Source organism: Somniosus microcephalus, chromosome 20 (genome assembly GCF_052327205.1).
Source record: "Somniosus microcephalus isolate GS21.2 chromosome 20, FLI_Smic_1.0, whole genome shotgun sequence".
Taxonomy (NCBI): domain Eukaryota; kingdom Metazoa; phylum Chordata; class Chondrichthyes; order Squaliformes; family Somniosidae; genus Somniosus; species Somniosus microcephalus.
This window is the reverse complement of record NC_141006.1, coordinates 8,587,881-8,607,788: the sequence shown is the minus strand read 5'-3', so window position 1 is coordinate 8,607,788 and position 19,908 is coordinate 8,587,881. Positions and strand designations below refer to the sequence as shown.

At 47.0% G+C, this 19,908-nt stretch overlaps 1 protein-coding gene across 2 annotated transcripts in view; it reads left to right on the top strand.

Moving 5' to 3' along the window:
* The first annotated feature begins 3,092 nt into the window (after window positions 1–3,092).
* The window catches only part of LOC147103043 (small ribosomal subunit protein uS15m-like), a 49,793-nt gene continuing 32,977 nt past the window's right edge, over window positions 3,093–19,908 (top strand). The window contains exons 1-3 of one of the 2 annotated variants that reach the window (XM_085962316.1): window positions 3,095–3,286; window positions 3,524–3,580; window positions 11,992–12,067. In XM_085962316.1, coding sequence (XP_085818442.1) covers window positions 3,154–3,286; window positions 3,524–3,580; window positions 11,992–12,067 — 266 coding nt within the window. In that variant the 5' untranslated portion in view covers window positions 3,095–3,153. Of the gene's footprint in view, window positions 3,287–3,523; window positions 3,581–11,991; window positions 12,068–19,908 lie in introns of both variants that reach the window. The other variant, XM_085962317.1, reaches the window with a different exon arrangement.

Genomic DNA, 19,908 nt, shown 5'->3' with positions numbered 1-19,908 from the left:
TCTGGTTATTATGGGGTGTGGGGTTATTATGGTTTGTGAGGTTATTATGGGGTGTGGGGTTATTATGGGGTGTGGGGTTATTATGGGGCGTAAGGTTATTATGGGGTGTGGGGTTATTATGGGGTGACTGGTCATTATGGGGTGCGGGGCTATTATGGGGTGTCTGGTTATTATGGGGTGTCTGATTATTATGGGGTGCGGGGTTATTATGGGGTGTCTGGTTATTATGGGGTGTGAGGTTATTATGGGAGTGGGATTATTATGGGGTGCCGGATTATTATGGGGTGTCTGGTTATTATGGCTGCGGGGTTATTATGGGGTGCGGGGTTATTATGGGGTGTGGGTTATTATGGGATGTGAGGTTATTGAGGGGTGTGGGGTTATTATGGGGTGTGGGGTTATTATGGGGTGCGGGGTTATTATTGGGTGCGGGGTTATTATGGGGTGTCTTGTTATTATGGGGTGTGGGGTTATTATGGGGTGTGAGGTTATTATGGGGTGTGGGGTTATTATGGGGTGTGGGGTTATTATGGGGTGTGGGGTTATTATGGGGTGCGGGGTTATTATGGGGTGGCTGGTTTTTATGGGTGCGGGGTTATTATGGGGTGTGGGGTTATTATGGGGTGTGGGGTTATTATGGGGTGCGGGATTATTATGGGTTGCGGGGTTTTTAAGGGGTGCGGGGTTATTATGGGGTGCGCCGTTATTATGGGGTGTGGGGTTATTATGGGGTGCGGGGTTATTATGGGGTGTCTGGTTATTATGGCGTGCGGGGTTTTTATGGGGTGTCTGGTTATTATGGGGTGTGGGGTTATTATGGGGTGTCTGGTTATTATGGGGTGTGAGGTTATTATGGGGTGTCTGGTTATTATGGGGTGTCTCGTTATTATGGGGTGTGGCGTTATTATGGGGTGTCTGGTTATTCTGGGGTGCGGGGTTATTATGGGGTGTCTGGTTATTCTGGGGTGCGGGGTTATTATGGGGTGTGGTGTTATTATGGGGTGTGGGGTTTTTATGGGGTGTGGGGTTATTATGGGGTTTCTGGTTATTATGGGGTGTGGGGTTATTATGGGGTGTCTGGTTATTATGGGGTGTCTGGTTATTATGGGGTGGCGGGTTATTATGGGGTGTCTGGTTATTATGGGGTGTGGGGTTATTATGGGGTGTCTGGTTATTATGGGGTGTGGGGTTATTATGGGGTGTCTGGTTATTATGGGGTGTGGGGTTATTATGGGGTGTCTGGTTATTATGGGGTGTCTGGTTATTATGGGGTGTGGGGTTATTATGGGGTGTCTGGTTATTTTGTGGTGCGGGGTTATAATGGGTTGTCTTGTTATTATGAGGTGTGGGGTTATTATGGGGTGTCTGGTTATTATGTGGTGTGGGGTTATTATAGGGTGTGGATTATTATGGGGTGTGGGGTTATTATGGGGTGTGGGGTTATGGGGTTATTATGGGGTGCGGGGTTATTATGGGGTGTCTGGTTGGGGTTATTATGGGGTGTGGGGTTATTATGGAGTGTCTGGTTATTTTGTGGTGCGGGGTTATAATGGGTTGTCTTGTTATTATGAGGTGTGGGGTTATTATGGGGTGTGGGGTTATTATAGGGTGTGGATTATTATGGGGTGTGGGGTTATTATGGGGTGTGGGGTTATGGGGTTATTATGGGGTGCGGGGTTATTATGGGGTGTCTGGTTGGGGTTATTCTGGGGTGCGGGGTTATTATGGGATGTCTGGTTATTATGGGGTGTCTGGTTATTATGGGGTGTGGGGTTATTATGGGGTGACTGGTTATTCTGGGGTGCGGGGTTATTATGGGGTGTGGTGTTATTATGTGGTGTGGGGTTATTATGGGGTGTCTGGTTATTATGGGGTGTCTGGTTATTATGGGGTGGCGGGTTATTATGGGGTGTCTGGTTATTATGGGGTGTGGGGTTATTATGGGGTGTCTGGTTATTATGGGGTGTGGGGTTATTATGGGGTGTCTGATTATTATGGGGTGTCTGGTTATTATGGGGTGGCGGGTTATTATGGGGTGTGGGGTTATTATGGGGTGTCTGGTTATTATGGGGTGTCTGGTTATTATGGGGTGTGGGGTTATTATGGGGTGTCTGGTTATTATGTGGTGTGGGGTTATTATGGGGTGTGGGGTTATTATGGGGTGTCTGGTTATTGTGGGGTTATGGGGTTTATTATGGGGTGTGGGGTTATGGGGTTATTATGGGGTGTGGGGTTATTATGGGGTGTCTGGTTATTGTGGGGTTATGGGGTTTATTATGGGGTGTGGGGTTATTATGGGGTGTGGGGTTATTATGGGGTGTCTGGTTATTATGGGTTATGGGGTTATTATGGGGTGTGGGGCTATGGGGTTATTATGGGGTGTGGGGTAATGGGGTTATTATGGGGTGTGGGGTTATGGGTTTATTATGGGGTGTGGGGTTATTGTGGGTTATGGGGTTATTATGGGGTGTGGGGTTATGGGGTTATTATGGGGTGTGGGGTTATTATGGGGTGTCTGGTTATTGTGGGTTATGGGGTTATTATGGGGTGTGGGGTTATGGGGTTATTATGGGGTGTGGGGTTATGGGGTTATTATGGGGTGTGGGGTTTTGGGGTTATTATGGGGTGTGGGGTTATTATGGGGTGTCTGGTTATTGTGGGTTATGGGGTTATTATGGGGTGTGGGGTTATGGGGTTATTATGGGGTGTGGGGTTATTATGGGGTGTCTGGTTATTGTGGGTTATGGGGTTATTATGGGGTGTGGGGTTATGGGGTTATTATGGGGTGTGGGGTTATGGGGTTATTATGGGGTGTGGGGTTTTGGGGTTATTATGGGGTGTGGGGTTATTATGGGGTGTCTGGTTATTGTGGGATTTATTATGGGGTGTGGGGTTATTGGGTTATTATGGGGTGCGGGGTTATTATGGGGTTTTATGGGGTGTGGGGTTATTATGCGGTGTGGGGTTATGGGGTTATTATGGGGTGCGGGGTTATGATGGGGTGTGGGTTATTATGGGGTGTCTGGTTATTATGGTGTTACGGGGTTTATTATGGGGTGTGGAGTTATTATGGGATGCGCCTATCGCGGTGCGGTTGCCATGCTGACGGTCGCCAGGTGGTGACGTGCTCCGGGCTGCACTCGGTGCCCAGTGATGTTGCGGAGGGCGGTGTGCGCGTTGCTGGGGTCCGGGGATCGCGGCCTGTTCCTCTCCGCGAGCCGGGCCGCTCGCTACCTGCACTGCCGGGCGGCAGGAGCAGCCGGAACCCGGGCTGGGCCGCGGCCTGGTGAGTGAGAGGGGTGGTGGGGAGGGCGGTACCCGGGCCCGGGGACCCGGAGCCGGCCTGGGGCCTCGGGGACACAGTGACCCGGCCCCCGGGGTTGCTAGGGAGGGTTACCTGTCCCTGAGGGTCTGTCCGGGCCGGGGGTGGTGGGTGGCCTTCCCGCAGGTTGCTGGGTGCGGGGCGGGCGGGGTGTTGAGCCGGGCTGGGCCTCGCTGACTCTTGGCTGTCTTTTCCCCTCAGGCTCGGGTTTGGTGCAGAGCGCGGCCGGTTACGCCAGTGTGTCCAGGAAAGCTGCAGGTGGGTGGAGAATGTGTCGCTAACATAGAAACATAGAAGATAGGAGCAGGAGTAGGCCATTCGGCCCCTCGAGCCTGCTCCGCCATTCAATGAGATCATGGCTGATCATCCAAATTCAGTACCCTGTCCCTGCCTTCTCCCCATATCCCTTGATCCCTTTTGACTTAAGAAATATATCCAACTCCGTCTTAATATATTTAATGAACTGGCCTCCACCGCCTTCTGTGGTAGAGAATTCCACAGGTTCACCACTCTCTGGGTGAAGAAATTCCTCCTCATCTCTGTCCTAAAAGGCTTACCCCTTATCCTTAGACTGTGACCCCTGGTTCTGGACTCCCCGATCATCGGGAACATCCTTCCTGCATCTATTCTGTCTAGTCCTGTTAGAATTTTATAAGTTTCAATGAGATCCCCTCTCATTCTTCTAAACTCCAGCGAGCATAAGCCTAATCGACCCAATCTCTCATAGGTCATTCCTGCCATCCCAGGTATCAGTCTGGTGAATCTTGGCTGAACTCCCTCCATGGCAAGAACATCCTTCCTCAGATAAGGCGACCAAAACTGCACACAATACTCAAGATGTGGTCTCACCAAGGCCCTGTACAACTGCAGCAAGACATCCTTGTTCCTGTACTCAAACCCTCTTGCACAGACCCCGGCTGTCTGGGGGATGAAGCTGGGCGCCTGGAGCCGGCCGGCGGGCAGCCTCCCCCGCCCCGGGCCCAGGCCCTGGCCGCTCACACACCTTTCATTGGACTCGGCTCAGCGGGGGCGATGGTCCCGGTCCCGGCCCCGGCCCCAGCTCCCCATCACTGCCCAGTGAGGAGCGCAGGTGAGACCTGGGAGGGGCCTGGTCTTCGCTCCCTCCCACAGGCAGTGGACGTGTCCCCGCACGGCCAGTGAGTGCAGCTGAGCCCCAGCAAGAGGCAGTGCTGCAGGAAGCACAGAACATCAGAAATAAGAGCAGGAGGAGGTCATTCTGCCCCTCGAGCCTGCTCCGCCATTCAATAAGATCATGGCTGACCTGATCTTGGCCTCAACTCCACTTCCCTGCCCGCTCCCCATAACCCTTGACTCCCTGTAGCTCAAAAATCTGTCTATCTCCGCCTTGAATACATTCACTGACCCAGCCTCCACAGCTCTCTGGGGTAGAGAATTCCAAAGATTCACAACCCTCTGAGAGAAGAAATTCCTCCTCATCTCAGTTTTAAATGAGCGACCCCTTATTCTGAAACTGTGTCCCCGAGTTCTAGATTCCCCCACGAGGGGAAACATCCTCCCTGCATCGACCCTGTCAATCTCCCTCAGAATCTTATATGTTTCAATAAGATCCCTCTCATTCTTCTAAACTCCAGTGAGTGTAGGCCTAACCTGCTCAACCTTTCTTCATAAGACAACCCCTTAATAGAAACATAGAAGATAGGAGCAGGAGTAGGCCATTCGGCCCCTCGAGCCTGCTCCGCCATTTAATGAGATCATGGCTGATCATCCAAATTCAGTACCCTGTCCCTGCCTTCTCTCCATACCCCTTGATCCCTTTAGCCTTAAGAAATATATCTAACTCCTTCTTGAATATATTTAATGAATTGGCCTCAATTGCCTTCTGTGGTAGAGAATTCCACAGGTTCACCACACTCTGGGTGAAGAAATTCCTCCTCATCTCTGTCCTAAATGGCTTACCCCTTATCCTTAGACTGTGACCCCTGGTTCTGGACTCCCCGATCATCGGGAACATCCTTCCTGCATCTATTCTGTCTAGTCCTGTTAGAATTTTATAAGTTTCAATGAGATCCCCTCTCATTCTTCTAAACTCCAGCGAGTATAAGCCTAATCGACCCAATCTCTCATAGGTCATTCCTGCCATCCCAGGTATCAGCCTGGTGAATCTTGGCTGAACTCCCTCCATGGCAAGAACATCCTTCCTCAGATAAGGCGACCAAAACTGCACACAATACTCAAGATGTGGTCTCACCAAGGCCCTGTACAACTGCAGCAAGACATCCTTGTTCCTGTACTCAAACCCTCTCGCTATGAAGGCCAACATACCATTTGCCTTCTTAACCGCCTGCTGCACCTGCATGCTTACCTTCAGTGACTGGTGCACAAGGACACCCAGGTCTCGTTGCACTTCCCCTTCTCCCAGTCTATTGCCGTTCAGATAATCTGTCTTCCTGTTTTTGCCACCAAAGTGGATAACCTCGCATTTATCCACATTATACTGCATCTGCCCAATCACCCAACCTGTCCAAATCATACTGGAGTTTCTCGGCATCCTCCTCACAGCACACACGCCCACCCAGCTTTGTGTCGTCTGCAGACTTGGAGATATTATATCTAGTTCCCTCATCTAGATCATTAATATATATTGGGAATAGCTGGGTTTCTAGCACCGATCCCTGCAGGTCCCCACTAGTCACTGCCTGCTACTCGGAGAAAGACCCGTTCATTCCAACTCTTTGCTTCCTGTCTGCCAACCAGTTCTTTATCCAAGTCAGTACCTTGCCCCCAATCCCATGTGCCTTAACTTTACATGCTAATCTCTTATGCGGGACCTTATCGAAAGCCTTCTGAAAGTCCAAATACACCACATCCACTGGTTCTCCCTTATCTATACCAGTTACATCCTCAAAAAATTCCAGTAGATTAGTCAAGCTCGATTTACCTTTTGTAAATCCATGTTGACTTTGTCCGATCCTGTCACTGTTTTCCAAGTGCTCTGCTATTACATCTTTTATAATGGACTCCAGCATTTTCCCCACTGCCGATGTCCGGCTTACCGGTCTATAATTCCCCGTTTTCTCTCTACCACCTTTTTTGAATAGTGGGGTTACATTAGCTACCCTCCAATCCATGGGAACTGTTCCAGAGCCTATAGAATTTTGGAACATGACCAGCAATGCATCTACTATTTCTAGGGCCACTTCCTTAAGTACCCTAGGATGTAGATTATCAGGCCCTGGGGATTTATTGGCCTTCAATCCCGTCAATTTCCCTAACACCATTTCCCTACAAATACTGATTTCTTTCAGTTCCTCCCTCAAATTAGACCCTATGTTGCCCGACATCTCTGGGAGGTTATTTGTGTCCTCCTTTGTGAAGACAGAACCAAAGTATGTATTTAATTAGTCTGCCATTTCTTTGTTCCCCATTATAAATTCCCCTGATTCTGACTGCAAGGGACCTACGCTTGACTTCACCAATCTTTTTCTCTTCACATATCTATAAAAGCTTTTACAGTCAGTTTTTATGTTCCCTGCAAGCATACTCTCATACTCTATTTTCCCCCTCTCAATTAATCCCTTTGTCCTCCTTTGCTGAATCCTAAACTGTTCCCAATCCTCAGGTTTGCTGCTTTTTCTGGCCAATTTATATGTCCTCTCCTTGGATCTGATGCTATCCCTAATTTCCCTTGTTAGCCACGGTTGAGTCTTAAGGCTAAAGGGATATGGGGAGAAGGCAGGGACAGGGTACTGAGTTTGGATGATCAGCCATGATCTCATTGACTGGCGGAGTAGGCTCGAGGGGCCGAATGGCCTACTCCTGCTCCTCCTATGTTTCTGAGTCACCTTTTTTGTTTTATTTTTATGCCAAACAGGGATGAACAAATTCTGTAGTTCATCCATGCGATCTTTAAATGTTTGCTATTGCCTATCCACCGTCAACCCTTTAAGTAACGTTCCCCAATCCATCCTAGCCAACTCACACCTCATACCAACGTAGTTTCCTTTATTTAAATTCAGGACCCTAGTCTCTGAGTCAAATACTTCACTCTCCATCTTAATGAAGAATTCAATCATATGATCGCTCTGCCCCAAGTGGCCTCGCACAACAAGATTGCTAATTAATCCTTTCTCATTACATAATACCCAGTCTAAGATGGCCTGATCTCTAGTTGGTTCCTCGACATATTGGTCCAGGAAACCATCCCGTATACACTCTAGGAATTCCTCCTCCACAGTATTGATACTAATTTGGTTATCCCAATCTATATGTAGATTAAAGTCACCCATGATAACTGCTGTGCCCTTATTGCACGCGTCTCTAATTTCCCGTTTAATGCCATCCCCAAACTCGGCATTACTGTTTGGGGGTCTGTATATAACTCCCACTAACGTTTTCTGCCCCTTGGTATTTCTGAACTTTACCCATACAGATTCCACATCATCAGAGCTAATATCCTTCCTTACTATTGTGTTAATCTCCTCTTTAACCAGCAATGCTACCCCACCTCTTTTTCCTTTTTGCCTGTCTTTCCTGAATATTGAATACCCCTGGATGTTGAATTCCCAGCCTTGGTCACCCTGGAGCCATGGCTCTGTAATCCCAATTATATCATAATCCGTTTACATCTATTTACGCAGCTAATTCATCTCAGGAATTAACCTAGTGAACATTATCTGATCTGCCTCCAATGCAAGTATATCCTTAACTAAGGAAACCAAAACTGCACGCAGTACTCTGGCGTGGTCTCACCAGTGCCCTATACAGTTGTAGCAAGACTTCCCAACTGTTATGCTCCATCCCCCTTGCGATAAAGGCCAACATTCCATTTGCCTTCCTAATTACTTGCTGTACCTGCATGCTAACTTTTTGAGTTTCATGTACGAGGACCCCCAGCTCCCTCTGTACCGCAGCATTGGGCCAGAAATTCCAGGCCAGAAGCGTGAGTACGGTCGGCTTACTCACGCTTCTGGCCGTTGGAAATGCTGGCGTTCAGCATGAACAGCGCATGCGGGGAACGCCGGCATTTCCAGACCTCGAGCGCGTGCGACTGCACAGGCAGCGCTTGCGCAGTGAACTTCGTGGATTTCATTCATGAAATCCGTGAGGGTAAGTCCTTAGAAGTTACACGTGAAAAAATCAAGTGTAAAGTTGTTCATTGGCTGCGGAGGAAGATATATTTTATCGTGGAGCTTTTGAAATGCAATATTTTTGTTTGGGAAAGGGAGGGAAGTTATTTTAAGAAATTTTAAGTAAGTTTTAAAGTTTAAATTTTTTTTTTAAAAGGGTTTTCAGAACGGTAGGTAGAAGGAGCAATTGTGGCTGTGTGAATGGAATGTGAGAATGAGTTATGTATGTATGTCCACATATATTCCTTTACGTATATGTATGTATGTTTTATATTCCTTTACTAATGTGTATGAATATATGTTTTTAATTATGATTTTCCAATAAGTTACTTTCTCTGAAAGTCATAATTAAATAATACATTCATACACGTAAATAAAGGAATATATACATAACACGCAAAGGAATATATACAGACATACATACTTTCAGAAGCTCCACGATAAGAAATATCTTCCTCCGCAGCCTGTGGAGCAACTGTACCCATGCTTTTTTCATGTGTAAGTTGTAATGACTGGACCTCACTGAAAGCATTAATGAAAGCGGCGAATTATACTGCGCACGCGCTGCCTGTGCAGTCGCACGCGTTCTGCCTCTCAACCCCTTCGTTCAGAGGACAGGAAATGCCGGTTTTCCCCACATGCACTGTGAATGCTGAAAACCGGCATTTCATCCGGCCAGATGCGTAAGTACCCCGACCGTACTAGCGCATTTGGAAGGGAATTACTGGGCCAACATTTTACATGTCAATAAAATAAAAAATTTAACAATTGCACGACTTGCCCCCTCGCATCTGCGACTGAGGGCCCAAGGAGGTGCATTGCGCAAGAGGTCATCATCGTACGTATCCTCACACTGTTCCCTTTGGGGAACTGTATGAAGTGGTGGAAGGATTTATGGCCGTGATTAACGCTCATTCCGTGACCGTAACCATCTTTGAACCAGCCATTAGGGCGGTTAGTCCTATGGCGGGAGGGTTTTACGGGCTCCCACAACCCATCTGAGGGGGGGGGGGCCACCAACACCCACGGACGCAAGTATCCCGCTGGATGTCCACCCAGAATTTAAAGTTGGAGCTCCGACTCCACTTGCCGGGACTGTCTGGAGTGGGGTTCAAAACCCTACTCCTTCTGGCCCAGCGGCGGGGATGCTTACTGCTACGCAAAAGGCCCACTCCGCACAAAAGGTGACACCCATACGTTTCCTGCGCCTTTTCCCTCCCCGTGACTGGAGCCCTATGCTGCCATTTCACGTTGCTAATTGGATTGGGCCCTTGTCATAGCGGTAGGATCCCCGCCGCTGGGCCAGATCAGGGTAGGGTTTCGAACCCCGCTCCAGACAGTCCCGGCAAGTGGAGTCGGAGCTCCGGCTCTAAATTCTGGGTTGACATCCAGTGGGATATTTGCGTCTGTGGGTGTGGGTGGCCCCCCTCCTTGTATAGCTTGTGGGAGCCCGTAAAACCCTCCCGCCATAGGACTAACCGCCCTAATGGCTGGTTCAAAGATGGTTACGGTCACGGAATGAGCGTTAATCATGGCCATAAATCCTTCCACCACTTCATACAGTTCCCCAAAGGGAACAGTGTGAAGACACGTATGACGACGACATTGCTAAATAAATAAATGGAATTTAAAAAATTCTTTTAGGGCTTTTAAAAGTCTTTAAATTGCTTTAATTCTCTTTAAAACTACTTCAGATTACTCAAAATAATGTAAACATTTTAAAAAGTTTATAAAAGTTACCAAAATCTTCAAAAAACTTCCAAAAACCTATTTAAACTGCTGCTTTGCATGTAAAAATCCTTAGCAGCTTGACAGAAACATTGGGGGCGTGTCCAGTGAAACTGAGACCTCAAGGGGCATGTCTCACTTACACTGCACGCTCCTGGCTTCGCGCTGGCTGCACTCCTGGGCGGCGTGACGTCATACGCTGCCCGGGAATGTGCTTTCTGTTTCTGCAAGTTCTGGCGTCCCAGAATCTGATCGGCACGAGCGCGGGGTAAGTGCAAATACGGGGCTTGCACGCGCTGCAAGCCCCGTTCTGGAATTTCTGGGCCAATATGTAGTCTCCATTTAAAAAATAATTTGCTTTTTTATTTTTCCTACCAAAGTGGATAACCTCACATTTTCCCACATTATACTCCATCTGCCAAATTTTCGCCCACTCACTTAACCTACCTATATTCCTTTGCAGACTCTTTGGCCTAGAAATTGGGTTGAGGTGCCAAACTGGCGCCAAGTTCGCCTGGGCACTGGTTTTTGTGCAGCGTTCGGAGCTGTAGCGATCGTCAGAAATTCAGTTGAAGTGCCCCTAGAGGGAGACGGGGCGAGGCTCGAGGTGCTGAAACTGAATATCGCAGCGCAACGTGCCGCAGCGGTACTGCAGGCCTTCCTCCCTCTGTTAAGGGGGAGGGACCTGCAACAGCGCGAACCCCGATCGCGAGTGCCGGCAAAAGAGCCCGGCACCAAGGAGAAGTGCTGGGCCCTCGGGAAACAGCCGGCAATGCCGCGGGGGGGGGGTCAGGAGGCCGGGGACGGAGGTGCTGGCAGGCGTCCGACGAAAAAAGCGGCCGCCCCGCACCTCCACCTTAACTTGCGCCTCTGCCGGCGCAGCAAGGCCCCGTGAACCGGGCGCGGGTAGCGAACGGCACTATAGCGGCGTTCGCTACCAAATATCGTGAACGGGGCGCGATTGGGGCGCTGCGCACACCGATGACGTCATCGGTGGTGGCGCAGCGCAACAGGCTAGCGCCACCATTAGCGCCCCTGCTGAATATCGCGGGAGGCGCAGCCAGTGGCGCTACAGCCACTGACTGCCTCTTTAGGCGCCATCAGGTGGCGCTACTCACCCAATTTCTCCCCCTTTGTGTCCTCCTCACAACTTGCTTTCCCACCTATCTTTGTATCAGCAGCAAACTTGGCTGCAATACACTCGGTCCCTTCATCCAAGTCATTAATATAGATTGTAAATAGTTGAGGCCCCAGCACTGATCCCTGCGGCACTCCACTAGTTATAGTTTGCCAACCGGAAAATGACCCATTTATCCCGACTCTGTTTTCTGTTAGTTAGCCAATCCTCTATCTATGCTAATAGATTACCCCCAATCCCGTGAGCTCTAATCTTGTGCAGTAACCTTTTATGTCGCACCTTATCGAATGCCTTCTGGAAATCCAAATACACTACATCTACTGGTTCCCCTTGATCCACCCTGCTCATTACACCCTCAAAGAACTCTAGTAAATTTGTCAAACACAATTTCCCTTTCATGAAACCATGTTGACTCTGCTTGATTGTATTGGAGGGGATGTCAATTGGAAAAAACTGAATGCGCTGCCTGAAAGGGTGGTGGGAGCAGATTCAATAGTAACTTTCAAAAGGGAATTGGATAAATACTTAAATAAAAAATTTGCAGGGCTGTGGGGAAAGAGTAGGAGTGGGACGAATTGGAGAGCTCTTTCACAGAGCCGGCACAGACACGATGAGCCAAATGGCCTCCCTCTGTGCTGCATGATTCTATGAAGTCCCAAATTCATTACATTTAAATGTTTTTTTCCTGATTGCAGAATTTCCCAGCCAGCTGGATGACCTGCCACCGACCATGCTGAAGAAGGATTACAGGGACTTGGAGATAGTGAACAAGTACGTACCCAGAGTTTCCTGACTGCTGCTGCCCAGTGTTCAAATGCTGTCGCTCCATTAATCCCCTACTTGCCACTTTTCCTACTTGCAATTTCTCCACTGAGCTCCTGCTCTAGAAGGGGTAACAAATACAAGTTGGGGAGTCGGTGCGCTCCAGTAATCTGTCACTGAGCCCTCTGGAGGGGAGTCAGCCTCGCGCACTGACCTCTTTCCTCACGTGAAGGCTTGGATTAAGCCATTGGTGATGAAGACACCTAGTTTGAGGTTGGATGTCTAGAATATCCAATTGGCCCTCCAGCATGCTGACGGCAGATGGCTGTCATGTAAAAGCTCTGAGACTTGGTGACAGCTGCTAGATATCGGGTTTGACAGCGCACACTTGTATATCCAGGGTTGCTGCCTACTGTGGTCGAGAGCCAAGCAACTTCTGCTGAAGCTCCGCACCTCCAACTGCTGGCTTGTGTATAGAAGATTAAGGGGTGATGATCGAGGTGTTTCAACTGATCGGCTAGATAGAGAGAAACGCTTTCCTCTGGTAGAAGAGTCCAAAACAAGAGGGCCCAATCTTAAAATTAGAGCTAGGCTATTCAGGAATGAAATCGGGAAGCACTTTTTCCACACGCAGGGTAGTGGGAATCTGGAACTCACTCCCCAAAAGGCTATGGCTGCTGGGGGTCAATTGGAGCTTTCAAGACTGAGGTTGATAGATTTTTGTTATGCAAGGATATCAAGGGATATGCATTAAAGGCGGGTAAATGGAGTTGAGGTACAGATCAGCCATGATCTAATAGAACAGGCTCTAGAGGCTGAATGGCCTGCTCCTGTTCCTATGCTGCTGATGAGATTGTGATACCTACTGCCTGCCTACTGAAGCCTCAAACCCACTCTTTGCCAGTTGTCTAATGACTGACTTGCGATGATCCTCTTGGTAGGAAAGGGAACGGGTCTTTGATTGAGGGGGCTCCCAGATGAAGTTTGGAACCAAATGAACACTGTCTGGCAGACTCGATATTTCAACCAGGCAAGTCTGCAGTACTCCAGGGCACTTAATGGTTGCTTCTGGTACTTGACGAGTAACCGAGAGTTTTGGCCTACACGTGACTCTAGTCTCCTACTATGTGGTTGACCCTTGATGACCTCGGCAATAAATGTTGTCTTGCCAGTGTCGCCCACGTCCCAAGAACAAGTAAAAGAACATAATTTATTAAACAGCAGTTGACAAGGGATTCAGAAGGGAAGTAGTGTATATGGACTTTAGCAAGGCTTTTGATAAGGTTCCACATGGCAGACTGGTCACGAAGTTAAAAGCACATGGGATCCAGGGCAAAGTGTCAAGTTGGATTCAAAACTGGCTCGGAGACGGGAAACAGGGTAATAGTTGATGGGTGTTTTTGTGACTGGAAGGCTGTTTCCAGTGGGGTTCCGCAGGGCTCAGTACTAGGTCCCTTGCTTTTTGTGGTATATATCAATGATCTAGACTTGAATATAGGGGGTATGATTAAGAAGTTTGCAGATGATACTAAAATTGGCTGCGTGGTTGATACTGAAGAAGGAAGCTGTAGACTGCAGGAAGATATCAATAAATTGGTCAGGTGGGCAGAACAGTGGCAAATAGAATTCAATCCGGAGAAGTGTGAGGTAATGCATTTGGGGAGGGCTAACAAGGAAAGGGAATACACATTAAATGGTAGGACATTGAGTAGTGTAGAGGAACAAAGGGACCTTGGAGAGCATGTCCACAGATCCCTGAAGGTAGCAGGCTAAGTAGATAAGGTGGTTAAGAAGGCACACGGAATGCTTGCCTTTATTAGCCATGGCATAGAATACAAGAGCAGGGGGTTATGCTTCAACTGTATAAAACACTAGTTAGGCCTCAGCTAGAGTACGGCGTGCAGTTCTGGTCACCACATTACAGGAAAGATGTGATTGCACTAGAGAGGGTACAGAGGAGATTTACAAGGATGTTGCCGGGAGCAGAGAATCTTAGCTATGAGGAAAGACTGGATAGGCTGGGTCTGTTTTCCTTGGAACAGAGGAGGCTGAGGGGAGACCTTATTGAGGTGTATAAAATTATGATGGGCATAGATAAAGTGGATAGAAAGGACCTATTTCCCTTAGCAGAGGGGTCAAAAAGTAATTGGTGGAAGGTTTAGAGGGGATTTGAGGGGAAATTTCTTCACCCAGAGGGTTGTGGGGGTCTGGAACTCACTGCCTGAAAGGGTGGTAGAGGCAGGAATCCTAACCACTTGGGATGCTGTAACCTGCAGGGCTACGGACCAAGAGCTGGGAAGTGGGATTAGGCTGGATAGCTCTTTGTTGGCCGGCGCGGACACAATGGGCCGAAATGGCCTCCTTCCCTGCTGTAACTTTCTATGATTCTGTCCTGACTGACCAACCTCCTTGACATCTTAGAAGTGACTATGCTGGTCCTTCCAGAGAGATTTGACAATGTTTCACATAAAAGGCTGTTAGTAAAGCTCAAAGCTGTGAGGATTCAGGGTAAATCTTGGGAATGGATAAGAAATTGGCTGAAGGAAAGAAAAGGGCAGATACATATTAGAGGCAGCTCAGAAATGATAGAATGTGTTGGATAGAATATGTGACTGGGCCGAACAGTGGCAAATTAAATTAATGTGGGCAACGGTGAATTACTGCACACAAGAAGGAAAATGCATAAAAAGAAAGATTGGCTTGCAATTATATAGCACTTTTCACAACCTCTGGACGTCCCAAAACACTTTACAGCCAACTAAGTGCCATTTAAAGAAGTGTAGTCACAGTTGTAACGTAGTAGATAATTTTGTACAGCAAGTTCTCAAATATAGACAGACTGGTGAAATGGGCAGACACATGGCAGATAAAATTCAACGAAGAGAAGTGTGAGGTGAAACATTTTGGTAGGAAGAATGAGGAGAGACCATTCACACTAACTGGTACAATTTTTAAAGGGGGTGCAAGAACAGAGTGGGCCAAAAATTGTGGTCGGAGGCGTACCCCCGGAATGCACCTCCGACCCGCGAAAGAATTATGAGCCTTCCTGCTGGCGGCGCATCTGAGGATGCGAGGCGGAGGGCAGCGGAACGGGCCACGGATCCCAGGGACGCAGACGGTGCGGAAGCGTACCTGGGATCACGTGGGCCTGGTTCTCCAATCAGAAAGCAGAATTCCATTTTAATCATTTCTGAAGGGAATCCTGTAATGAGATGTAATGGAATCCCGAAATCTAACCTAATTACAATTTACAGAATTTGAATTTTATTCGTAATTACCTTCATTCCGCCAACCTCACTAAAAATACAATTTTTTGATCATTTTAGGCAGCATTAAAACTGTAATCCAAGCCAATATTTGCAGAAATTCATTTGATTCAGTGTATGTGTATAATTTGCGATCTGAAAATGTTTAATTAATGCCTTTGATATCTCCTTACACTGATGCAAACAGGCCCTGTACGAATGGGAAAGATGCAAAGAATAGCAAAGGGTCACAAAACAAATAGAACTACAAAAAGGGAGTCTGAAAAGAAACTTGCAAGGGATATCAAAATCATCACAAACATTTTTTACAATTATATTAGGGAAAAGAGGGTAGTCAGGAGCAATGTTGGCCCCTTAAAAACCGATATTGGTGATACTGTCAATGATAAGGAAATGACGGACATGTTGAATAATTACTTTCCGTCAGTATTTACAGTAGAGGAAGAGGATAGCATACCAGAAATCCCAAGGAAACTAATATTGAATCAGGGACAGGGACTCAATAAAATTAATGTAAGTAAAATAACAGTAATGAAAAAAATAATGTTACTAAAGAGCGACAAATCCCCAGGACCAGATGGTTTCCATCCCAGGGTTTTAAAGGAAGTGGGTGAGCACATTGTAGATGCCCGAACTATAATCCTCCAAAATTCTCTCAATTCAGGAACCGTTCCTTTAGATTGGAAAATTATGCATGTCACTCCGTTATTCAAGAATGGCGAGAGAGGGAAACCAGGGAATTATAGACCAGTTAGTCTAATATCTGTTGTCGGGAAAATTGCTAGAGTCTATAATTAAGGATAGGGTGACTGAACACCTCAAATTTTCAGTTGATCAGAGAGAGCCAGCATGGATTGTGAAAGATAGGACAAGCCTGACAAACCTGATTGAATTTTTTGAGGAGGTGACTAAAGTAGTGGACAGGGGAATGTCTATGGATGTTTATATGGACTTCCAGAAGGCATTTGATAAAGTCCCTCATAAGAGACTGTTAACTAAAGTTGAAACCCATGGAATTGAAGGCAAATTATTGACCTGGTTAGGAAACCTGAGGATTGGGAGCAGTTTAGGGTTCAACAAAGGAGGACAAAGGGATTAATTAAGAGGGGGAAAATAGAGTATGAGAGTAAGCTTGCAGGGAACATAAAAACTGACTGTAAAAGCTTCCATAGATATGTGAAAAGAAAAAGATTGGTGAAGTCAAGCGTAGGTCCCTTGCAGTCAGAATCAGGGGACTTTATAATGGGGAAGAAAGAACTGGCAGACCAATTAAATACATACAGGAAACTTTGTGGTATCCAGCACCGACGGGACTGAGCTGCTGCCGTTCCCTCAAAACTGCCGGACACTCCAGAGTTAATGTTGAAAAATACGGAGATTCTTATCTCCGTATCTGACAACAAACACTGTTGCTTAGCAACAGCTTCTAAACAGTTGGGCGCAGCTGCAAGCGTCTGTAGCTAAAGCTGTTGCTATAGCTACAGACCTTGCAGTGCTTGACTGGGGGAAAAAAAGCAAAGAAAACAAACGAAAATAATAAAAAACGGCTCCTGATTTTTGCCGGTGGCTCCAGCTTGGCGGATGGTTCGCCTCCGGATAACTCAAAGTTTCCTGTACTTTGGTTCTGTCTTCACAAAGGAGGACACAAATAATCTCCCAGAGATGTCGGGGAACATAGGGTCTAATTTGAGGGAGGAACTGAAAGAAATCAGTATTTGTAGGGAAATGGTGTTAGGGAAATTGACGGGATTGAAGGCTGATAAATCCCCAGGGCCTGATAATCTACATCCTAGGGTACTCAAGGAAGTGGCCCTAGAAATAGTAGATGCCTTGCTGGTCATGTTCCAAAATTCTATAGACTCTGAAACAGTTCCCATGGATTGGAGGGTAGATAATGTAACCCCACTATTCAAAAAAGGTGGTAGAGAGAAAACGGGGAATTACAGCCTGAAATTGGTAGTGAGGAAGATGCTAGAGTCCATTTATAAAAGATGTAATAGCAGAGCACTTGGAAAACAGTGACAGGATCGGACAAAGTCAACATGGATTTACAAAAGGTAATCGTGCTTGACTAATCTACTGCAATTTTTTGAGGATGTAACTGGTAAAATTGATAAGGGAGAACCAGTGGATGTGGTGTATTTGGACTTTCAGAAGGCTTTCGATAAGGTCCCGCATAAGAGATTAGCGTTTAAAGTTAAGGCACATGGGATTGGGGGCAAGGTATTGACTTGGATAGAGAACTGGTTGGCAGACAGAAAGCAAAGAGTTGGAATAAATGGGTCTTTTTCCAAGTGGCAGGCAGTGACTAGTGGGGTACCGCCGGGATCGGTCCTTGGACCCCAGCTATTAACAATATATATTAATGATCCAGACGAGGGAACTAGATGTAATATCTCCAAGTTTGCAGATGACACAAAGCTGGGTGGGCGTGTGTGCTGTGAGGAGGATGCCGAGAAACTCCAGGATGATTTGGACAGGTTGGGTGATTGGGCAGATGCATAGCAGATGCAGTATAATGTGGATAAATGCGAGGTTATCCACTTTGGTGTCATAAACAGGAAGGCAGATTATTATCTGAATGGCAATAGATTGGGAGAAGCGGAAGTGCAACGAGACCTGGGTGTCCTTGTGCACCAGTCGCTGAAGGTAAGCATGCAGGTGCAGCAGGCGGTTAAGAAGGCAAATGGTATGTTGGCCTTCGTAGCGAGAGGGTTTGAGTACAGGAACAAGGATGTCTTGCTGCAGTTGTGCAGGGCCTTGGTGAGACCACATCTTGAGTATTGTGTGCAATTTTGGTCGCCTTATCTGAGGAAGGATGTTCTTGCCATGGAGGGTGTGCAGCGAAGATTCACCAGGCTGATACCTGGGATGGCAGGAATGACGCATGAGGAGAGATTGGGTCGATTGGGCTTATACTCGCTGGAGTTTAGAAGAATGAGAGGGGATCTCATTGAAACTTATAAAATTCTGACAGGACTGGACAGACTAGATGCAGGAAGGATGTTCCCGATGGTCGGGGAGTCCAGAACCAGGGGACACAGTCTAAGGATAAGGGGTAAGCCATTTAGGACAGAAATGAGGTGGAATTTCTTCACCCAGAGAGTGGTGAACCTGTGGAATTCTCTACCACAGAAGGCAGTCGAGGCCAATTCATTAAATATATTCAAGAAGGAGTTGGATATATTTCTTAAGGCTAAATGGATCAAGGGATATGGGGAGAAGGCAGGGACAGGGTACTGAATTTGGATGATCAGCCATGATCTCATTGAATGGTGGAGCAGGCTCGAGGGGCCGAATGGCCTACTCCTGCTCCTATCTTCTATGTTTCTATGAAATTGGCTGAGCGGCAGGAGACAGGGAGTCGGGATAATGGACAGGTATTCTAATTGACAGGATGTGACTAGTGGTGTCCCGCAGGGATCTGTGTTGGGGCCTCAACTATTCACAGTATTTATTAACGACTTTGATGATGGCATAGAAAGTCACGTATCCAAATTTGCCGATGAGACAAAGATAGGCGGCATTGTAGGTGGAAGCATAAAATTACAAAGTGATACCAACAGATTAAGTAAATGGGGAAAAACTGTGGCAAATGGATTTCAATGTCGGCAAATGTGAGGTCGTCCACTTTGGATCTAAAAAGGAGAGAACAGGGTACTTTCTAAATTGTGAAAAGCTAAAAACAGTGGCGGTCCAAAGAGACTTGTGGTGAGGGGGTGGGGTGGGGGTTCCAGTCCAGGTCAGGTCATGAACAGGTATAGAATATAATCAAAAAGGCTAATGGAATGCTGGCTAAAGGACTAAAATACAAGGGGATAGAGGTTATGCTGCAGCTGTACAAAACCCTGGTTAGACCACACCTGGAGCACTGGGAGCAGTTCTGGGCACCACACCTTAGGAAGGATATATTGGCCTTGGAGGGAGTGCAGCGTATTACCAGAATGATACCCAGACTCAAAGGGTTAAATTACCTGGAGATTACATGAATTAGGGTTGTATTCCCTATTATTTAGAAGGTTAAGAGGTGATTTGATCGAAGTTTTCAGGATATTAAGGGGAACACATAGAGAGAAACTACTTCCGCTGGTTGGGGAGTCTAGGACTAGGGGGCATAGTCTAAAAATTAGAGCCAGACCTTTCAGGAGTGGAATTAGGAAACACTTCTACACACACAGGGTGGTAGAAGTTTGGAACTCTCTTCCGCAAACAGCAATTGATCACAGATCAATTGTTAATTTTAAATCTGAGATTGATGGATTTTTATTAACCAAAGGTATTAAGGGATATTAAAGGTGGGTAGATGGAGTTAGGTCGCAGGTCAGCCATGATCTCATTGAATGGTGGAACAGGCTCGAGGGGCCGAATGGCCTTCCTTGTTCCCTGTGCTGTACTATTCTATGAAACAGCAATGTGATGAAGAGATAATCTTTTTTTAATGATACTGGTTGAAGGATAAATATTGGCAGGACACCGGGGAGGCAGTGCAGAGGTGCAAGAAAACTGGCATTGGGACGCTAATAAACCTCGAGTATTGATCACAGGGCACCAAGCAAATCTTTAACTCCTTCAGTTTAATTCTTC